Source organism: Strix aluco, chromosome 3, assembly GCF_031877795.1.
Source record: "Strix aluco isolate bStrAlu1 chromosome 3, bStrAlu1.hap1, whole genome shotgun sequence".
In the NCBI taxonomy this organism is placed as follows: Eukaryota; Metazoa; Chordata; class Aves; order Strigiformes; family Strigidae; genus Strix; species Strix aluco.
The window spans coordinates 120,931,908-120,940,522 of NC_133933.1; the positions used below are offsets into that span (position 1 = coordinate 120,931,908).

Below are 8,615 nucleotides of genomic sequence, written 5' to 3' on the forward strand. Positions count from 1 at the left end.
GATCCTCACAGCATCTCAGACTTCTACCCAGCTCTGTGAAATCTGTTGGGACATATGTGTCTTTGAGACCTGTAGCCTCTCAAATTTGGCTGAAAGTGGTCACTTCTGGTTCTAAATATCTGGAGGAGGCAAGAGACACAAAGACGCTGATTACACAAACTCTGCATAGGAAATTATACTAAACCTCTACATAGAAAAATGACAATGTTCTATAAAGCCAGCTTTATTTGAATAGGAAAACAATATAAAAAAATAAAGGGATCCTGTAAACACAAGATCAAATAAGCTAACATTTCACTGGAAGCTGAAACCTTGTGGTAACAGATCTACTGAACACATATTTAACAAGCAAACCACCAACAGGTAAACACTTATATGTAAACTGTGCTTTTGGTAACTTCAGAAATAACCATCAAGGACTAGAGCATTGCAGCATGATTTTTGTTATAAATAACCTATCAACAGTGTTTTAGAGAAAATACAACTGTTCTCTCTGTCTCTCAGAATATGTCTCAAGCTATAAAAACAGTACAAATACTTTCCTAAGATCAAAATGACAGTGTTAGATTCAGACCAGTAAAAAATCTAAACTGCTTAAGAATGCTATGAAAATAACTCTATTAAAAACTTACCTATATTAAAAATATTTCCGTTAAAGGCTGTTCTAGACAGAAGTTAAATCTTTAAACATAGTGCTTACAATATACAAATGTAGAGGTTTTCAGACATAACTATTGGTATATTAGAGGCTGGCTGAGTTAAGAACCTTATTGTTAATGGTGCCATCCAGTCATGCAGATTTGTGGTATTTCTGAGCAATGCCATAGGGAACGTGCGCAGCTATGGTGCCTAACTTCTGTGCTCCTTCGATATGAAACATCTGGTCATCAAAGAAAATGTGAGGGCGGATTTTCACCAGGATTGGTCCTTTAGGAGCTCCTGCTAGGAAAAGTGCCTCATCAATCTCCAGACCCCAGCTACGAAGAGTCTTCAGCACTCTGGCTCCAGAGCTCGCCGCACTTCTGGCTGTGACCAGGAAGGTCCTTATGGGACAATTTAATCGTTCGTTTTTAGCATAGAACTTCTTCTGGAGTTTCCCTAGGTCTTCCAGAAAACCTTTCAAAGGACCCTGAATAAGAAATACCAGAAGAATATTTAGCATTTGTCCACAGCTCTCAAAATCATTCTTTTGCTCTCTTCCAGATTGCCAATTACACACAGGATTCCTTCCCTAATGCTGTGCTACTCAGCAAATTCTTTGTGATGTGTCCATATGGGTCTGCACCCTCACTAGGAATTCACATTGGAAAAAAGTTAAAACCATAAACCTACCTGGTATGATCAGTAGGAAACTGATTCTCACTAAAGCTTACAAGATGTCTTACAATTTGAACTTATAACTGTACTCTTTAATAAGATGTTCTTTAAAAACACTTAATTCTTTTTACTATGAACTATGAGCTGCAATTTTCTTTTTTTCTGTGCAAGAAACATTAAGAGACCTAATTCCATAGACATCACTGAATTCTTTCCAGATTAATGACAATATTATAATTACTCCAATTAAAAGAAGTAATTGATAGTTTGGGTTAAACTACAATATGTTGCACTGTCCGGTGCTTTCATAAATCAAGCTTTTATTCTAAATTCATACAATTTTTAACAATAGCAGAATTGGTCTTTCAGTTTAAGTTAATGTTAAAATATTTGTGGGTTTTAGACAATGGCAAAGTACCGCTTGGGAATAAGCATAGATGTTACCCTGTTTCTATAACCAGAATATCCCAGTGATTGAAATTAACATTACCTACACAATTTGATTAAAAAAAAAAAAAAAATCAAGGAAATCAGTAGTAGCCTTTCCTTTTTCTAACGATACAATTAAAATCCAACTGTAAGACACTGTCTTATATATGTAGTTCTCTCAGTGAAGTAGGAGATATAGTGAAAGGACTGCAATGGTGGGCTCTTTTATGTCAAACGTGCATTTGTGCTGGGTTTGTGTGGCGGGTTTTCTGATACCAGAGGAGGGGGCTACAGCGGTGGCCCCCTGTGAGAAGCTTCTTGAAAGCTCCCCTGGCTCCAGGTCGGACCCGCCTCTGGCCAAGGCTGAGCCAATTAGTGATGGTGGCCACACCTCTGCAATAACATATTTAAGAAGGGGAACTTGAGAGGGTGTTGAGGGGACTTGTGAGGAGGTGTTATGAGAAGGACACCTTTGTGAACACCAGGGTCAGTGGAAGGAAGGAGGAGGAAGAAGGGGAGGTGCACTGGAGCAGAGACGCCCCTTGTATCCCATGGTGAGACAGCAGGGCAGCCCCCCCGCCCCCCGCCACCCATGGAGGTCACTGGAGAAGCAGAGATCCGACTGCGGCCTGTGGAGCACCCCTGGGACTCTGGGAAGAAGCCCCCACTGTTGTAGTTTGGCACTGGAAGGACTGCAACATGTGAAGGTGACCCAGGCCCGAGAATCTCGAGAAGATTGTGTCCTGTGGGGAGGACTCTGGCAGAGAGAATTTGTGGAGGACTGTGTCCCATGAGAGGGATGCCACGTGGAGCAGGGGGAAGAATGCAGAAGACTGCTTCCCCCTCTTTGCAGGAAGAAGTGGCAGACTGCACCTCTCATCCCCTGCCCCTGTGCTGCTGGTGGGAGGAGGTAGAGAGAGATATTGGGAACAAAACTGAGCCCAGGAAGAAGGGAGGGGTGGGGGGAGGTGTTTTTAAGACATGGTGACACTTCTCACTATCCCATTCTGTCTGTTATGTGTTGTTGGCATTAATGTTTTGAATTAAAGTGATGTCCTTTTTTCTTCCCGTAATGAGCCTCTCTTTTGCCTGTGACCATAACAGGTGAGCTACCCCTCTCTGTCCTTATCTCGATTCCTGAGCCTTTTGCTTCATTCTGTCCTTCCCAGCATTGGGGGGGAAGGGGTGAGTGAACTCTCAGTTCACTCAGCGTGACACTCAGTTGCCCTCTGGGCTCAAACCATGACAGCATTTTAAAGATTATCCTTGAAAAAGGAAATAGGGCAATCAGCTTCCACAAAGAAGAATACATACAAACCGGAGAAACTGGAGAAATACAGCAGCAGTGAAAATTAACAAATGTTTTGAAAACTCACTGATTCAAGAAGGACAAACCTGTGCAAGAGGCTTATTTTCATTCAGCTGTTCATGTTCAAAAAAACGATCTAATCCTTGCTCTTTGACAATCTGTTCTGATTCATCAGAAAAGAGAACCGCATCCCCATCAAATGCCACCCTCAACTGTGTATCCGAGTAAGCAACATCTTTGTTGGCAGTGAACATTGTAGCTGATGCGATGCCTGAAAATGGATCAGAGAACCTCAGTTAGCATGTCCTGCAAAGTCATTCATTAAACTGTCAGCAGTTTGGTTCCAACAGCTTATTTGAGGTGACCTTTATATATGGTGAGCACAAATGATCACTAAAGCTAATTAGTAATGGCTGTTCTGTAACATAAACACATGGAAGCTGTCCCATTGACATAACTTCTCAGACATGGTTCCTTTCCATTCCATATAAGAATATACAAAAACTGTCCCCAAGGTATGCTGCAAATGAGACAAAGCAGAAAATTCCAAGGAGACCCCTGAATCAAACAATTTGATATTTTTTAACTCCTTACAAAGCAGATGTTGCTTTTTCTAAGTCACATGAAAGAGATGACTCTATTCAAGAAGTTGAAATGAGGTGAGTAGGTATGTATGGGAGTTCATATCTTGTAGCATGGAAGACAGAAAGGTGTGACAAAGGTAGAGGGTGATTAAGGCGTCATTATCAGCAGGCTGAAGTGTCAGAGAGGAACAATACAGAGAAATAACCTGAATTTATTTCATTAAGTAAAATTAAGTGGTAAGTTTGCACCATACAAAGTTGTGATTTTCTGCATTTGATGAAGCAGCACTACTTTCTGCGAAAGACATACAATATATTCATTTTTTTAACAACTTCAATGAAGAGATAACAAAAGAAAGTCGATTCAAACCTGCTTCTATAGCTTCTTGCACTTTTTCAGAGTCTGCTGAGAGGTACAAGTTCGTAAGGTATGCAGTCAGGTAACCAATAGGGCTTTTTCCTCCCGTCATACAGAAACGTTCAATTGTTAAGCCTAAAGTAAGAACAGCACAACAAGGTGTGACTCTGCCTTGGCACTATAAACATGTAAAAGGAACCCATAAAAAGGTACACTAGCTTACAGGTGACAGTAAACTTAAAGAAGAAAAATATGTTCACCATAATTTCAACACGTTAGACAACTTAAAATGACTACAATGTTTGATCTGTCCTTCCTCCTTCAGAATTTAAAAAAAAAATCCCTCCAAGACAGGAGAATAACTGCTGTGAAGGTATATGTATAGGGGGTGTAAATACCAAAGAGCGAAAAGTTTAAGGACTTCTCAGAAATTAAGATTCACACCTGATAACTTAAATCTAGAGCTTTGGACCAAATTATGTTTAACACTACCTCACTTACGCTGACACTCAGAATTAAATAACATCCTCTGAGGAACAGGTGTCAGTATCAAAGAAGCTGCTTTTACCAAGGCCAGAACAGAAAAAGAAAACTAATTCATTTCATTATGTAACAGCAGGCAGTTCTACAAAGTACTATTTATTTTACTTACCATAGTGATTGATGCTGTTTATGAGTCTCACTCCTACTTGGGCATGGTTATTAGTCATCAGGACAATATCAAATCGTTCTTCATCATCAGGGTACAGCTCAAGGAGCCGGGCATTGACATGCTCCAGTGCCTGCAGGTTAAAAATGTGAAAGTCAACAGACAAGTGGAATGTGCCTCCCTTCTTAATCACTGTGGTTTTAGTGATAGGATTGCCTTGAAGGAGAATGGGAAATACCTGATAGTTTAACTTGCTGATCTTGTTTTATTCCTTTCTGCTCTGCTGCTCCCAGCAACCATTTGACTGGGTTCACTTGGAAGGAAGCAAGTAAGTTTCTTTTGATGAGTTACAGAATTTAACTTTATCATGGAAATGCTTTTTCTTGGGACACCATAGTCATCCAGAATAAATCAATGCATTGTTGAACATTATCAGAATCCCTATTAGTCTTTTTTTTTTTTCTTGTCCACTTGATACTTGGACTTTCTTGTTCACCTGAAAATTTTTCTTGTGAGATCAAGGAGAAAGTGTAAAGGAATTTATATGTTCAAGTACTTGCTTTGCATGCACAAATGTGAATTTGGGCATATGCTTATGCAAAGATTTGCTGACACAGTTCAGGTGGTCAGGTGTCAAAGACTGTCCTTAAGTAATGAGTACAAAATCATATCCTGTCAAACATGATTACCTTGGTGATTTCTAATTGCAGTACTGAATGAGACAGATTTTGATTCATTTGAGATCTCTTTAAAAATAATGGGCCAACATGTTATATCCAGTTTGGCATTCTTATTTCCTTGACCTTTCATCTGCCCATCTCTCTCTGTATCCATCTTTTCTCTCATCTTATTTAGAAACTTATTCCCTTGGAATAAGACTTGCTTTTTGCTCTGGGTTTATACTCAGACCTCTGCTTTGGCCCTTGAATGGAATTCCTTGGAATTACGGCAAAAAAAGTCAACAATGAATCATCAAATCAATGCAATTTCATTGAGGTGCTTTAAAAAGTCAGACCAGTGGTTAAGAATTAAAAGATAGATTTCATAATTAAATTCTGGGAATCTCACTTTAAAAAGCACGGCTATGTTATGTGGGACTATGCTTAGGAAAACTCTTAAGTGAGAGCCTGGTTTAAGACCTAGGAAAAAATCTTAGTATGTGGTCATAACCCATTCCTACTGCTAATAATCTACTACACTGGTCATTTCTTAAAGTATTAGAGGATAAGGGGGAGTGGAGGAGGTGATGCCATTTTTTGTCCAGCCTGTACACTTTGAAGCCCAAGGGGATCCTGGCCTGTGATTAAGATTTTTAAGTGCTACAAGCATGAAATATGATACTTTTAAATTAGTGTCTTTAAAATATCAATAAAGGAATCCAAACAAAAATGTAGTATTTCTTTTTGCCTTCTTTGTCTCCAAGTAGAAACAATCACCCAACAAACCCACAGTTCTCTAGCCTAATGATTCCTGTGACTTAAGCAATTTATGAATCTCTTAAAAAATATAAAAATTCAAAGGCAAATAGCATACCAGAAGGGAACAGAGGTCAAGGTGCATTTAGCTGGGCATAGCTAACAGCTCTGATTTTCAAAGTGTGAGGAGTTAAACAGTCAAATCTTGCTTATATTTAAAGTGAATTTGACACTGAACTCTAACAAATCTCTTGAAAACTCACTGTGCTAGCAGCTATCTAGCCACTACAGATAGAAAAAGATGCAGTAAATCCACTGGTCAGCCTAGCCTCACTGATGTACAGAGTGAAATATCTTATGATCACTCTTCTATGTTAGAAACACCTTTACAATGCTTGTGCTATTAATGCTTATAACATCTATCATTTGTTATATTTACAACAGCACGGGTATTGACATAAGTAATTTTTCCACTCTGTGTTTCCAAAACGTGATCAATGTGGAAAATGTTTTAAATTCTGGAGACTAAAACTGAAGTAATGAAAATCTACTTTTAAAACCTTAAGTGTTCTGCCACAACTCTGCTGTCAGCAAGAATGACTGCTAATTATGATTTAATAAATTTTCTAAAACTGCTGTAGTAGACCTTATCAAGCAGTTCTCCATGGACATAAAATGAACTCTGTAGGCGGCATTTTTTAAGTCAGTCCCACTAAAACCTGTGTTCCTCAAAACCATTTTTTTTTATTATTTTTTTTTTTTTTTTTGTAATTTCACTTGCTTTTCATGCTGGACACTTGGCTGCTTCTCTTATCTTGTGCAACGAAAGCAAAATACTCCATTTCACCTCTGCTTAAACCCTGACTCCCAACTAGGGGGTCTATTTCTTTTGCTGGTCCTCAAGAACAGTTTCCAGGGTGACAATGAAAACAAGGACAAATTAAAGCTGACCAAAAAAGAAAAAGTTCATTTCTTAATCAAGTAATTCAAATAATATTGAATCAACGCTGCCTTTAACCATAGTAGTCCTGTTATGACTGAGGCATAAAAATGGAATGAGGAACTAAGATGTTTTTCTGAGGGGAAAAGGTTGCAACAAACTTAAAACAATTTGTGGGCCTATCTTAACTGAAAGTAGTCTTAGAAGGAAAGGTGCTTTGTGTGCCCCATGTCCAGCAGAAAATGCAGGTTGCCCCTTACCCCACCTCAGACGTGAAGCAGAGCACCAGGGCATACAAACCGGGATGCTGAGGGTAAAACGTCGGTCCCGGTGACGCGGGCAGTACGTGATGTCCCGCAGGCGTTTAGTATTAGTGCCGGCGGGAGGGGAGGTGAGAGGAGAGGGAGAGGGAGAGGGAGAGGGAGAGGGAGAGACGGTAGCCTCAAGGCCGAGGCGTCTCAGCGACATGCGGAGGCGATGCCGGGCTCCCCAGCCGAGGCCATCTCACCGGCGGGGGAACAAGTGCCCAAAACGTTTGCCCCGAGCAGGATTATCTCTGCCCAAGGAGGCTTCGGGCTCCTCCTCTTCCCGAAATTTGGCCTTGCAGCATCCTCCGCGCCCCGCCGCTCCCCCCGCGCCGCCCCGGCCCGGGTACCTTGACGAAGTAGAAAGCCGGCCCGGGTTTGAGGGTGACGTTCTCGTTGTCCTGCTGGTACTCCACGTACTTCTCCACCCCTTGCTCTTCGTAGATCCGCCGCTCCTCCACCAGGTCGAAGAGGGCTCGGGAGGAGACGGCTACCGTGATGGCGTGCTGGGGCTTGGGCTGCGGAACGAGCGGAGGGTAGCGCCGGCCCGCAGCCTTCGGACCCTTCCCCTCCCCTCCCCGGCCCGCCCGCACTCACCGGCCGGGGTCTCTTGGAAACCAGGTTGTCGTAGAAAGCCTTGGCCGCCGCCCAGTCCTGCTCGGCCTCCTGCAGCCGGACCTGCGCGGCGTCGCTGGGCTGGGGCGCCTCCGGGCCGGAGCCGCTCATGGTGCCTGGTGCGGCGGGGGACAGGGCTGCGGGGCGGGCAGCGGGCGCGGCCGGAGCCGGCGCGGGCGGCCGGGAAGCGGTGGCGGCGGCCGCCCCCCCTGCCGCGCCCCGCCCCGCTCGGGCAGGGCGAAGTCACCCGGGCGCCGGCTTTCCCTTTCGCTCTGCCGCGCCCGGGGCCGCCCGGCACGCCACGGCACGGCACGGGCCTCCCCCGGCACGGCCCGGAGCGGCAGCGGGGCCGCGGCCTCCCCGCACCTCACGGCCCAAGGGTGAGCGGGGCCGCAGCATCTGTCCTCGCCGCGGGGCGAGCAGCGGCCGCAGCTCAGCCCTTCCCCGCCCCGTGAGGGACGGCGGGCGCAGGCCTGCGGCGGCCCCTTTCCCGCAGCCGCTGTGACACCGACCGCGGCTCTCGGGCTCTCCGTAGCGCCTCGAGTAACGGTTCACGCTGCTACTTAACGTTAGGCAACAGCCGCCAGCGCTGATTTTATCTACTGCATTAGAGATTTATTATTTAGATGTAGTGGCTTAATTGATTTCACGTTAACTGCAACAAATTTCCGGGAGATTAATAACGTAATAGAGT

General features: G+C 43.6%; 1 protein-coding gene across 1 annotated transcript; it reads right to left on the bottom strand.

Annotated features, from left to right (window-relative positions):
* Positions 1-207: 207 nt before the first annotated feature.
* On the bottom strand, positions 208-8,083 carry NT5C1B (5'-nucleotidase, cytosolic IB). The gene is made up of 6 exons (XM_074820111.1): positions 7,904-8,083; positions 7,657-7,824; positions 4,650-4,779; positions 4,010-4,132; positions 3,142-3,326; positions 208-1,129 (listed from the first exon to the last, which is right to left on the bottom strand). The coding sequence occupies exons 1-6, from the start codon at positions 8,030-8,032 to the stop codon at positions 791-793; spliced, it is 1,074 nt and encodes a 357-aa protein (XP_074676212.1). The 5' UTR covers positions 8,033-8,083; the 3' UTR covers positions 208-790.
* Positions 8,084-8,615: the final 532 nt, after the last annotated feature.

Bases quoted from the DNA above. Each gene is read 5' to 3' on its own strand.
- NT5C1B (XM_074820111.1), bottom strand. From the start codon at position 8,032: ATGAGCGGCTCCGGCCCGGAGGCGCCCCAGCCCAGCGACGCCGCGCAG. The intron at 7,825-7,903 runs GTGAGTGCGGGC...CTCGTTCCGCAG, and splicing joins TTTCCAAGAGACCCCGGCCG to CCCAAGCCCCAGCACGCCAT. The intron at 4,133-4,649 runs GTAAGTAAAATA...TTCTTACTTTAG, and splicing joins AAACAGCATCAATCACTATG to GCTTAACAATTGAACGTTTC.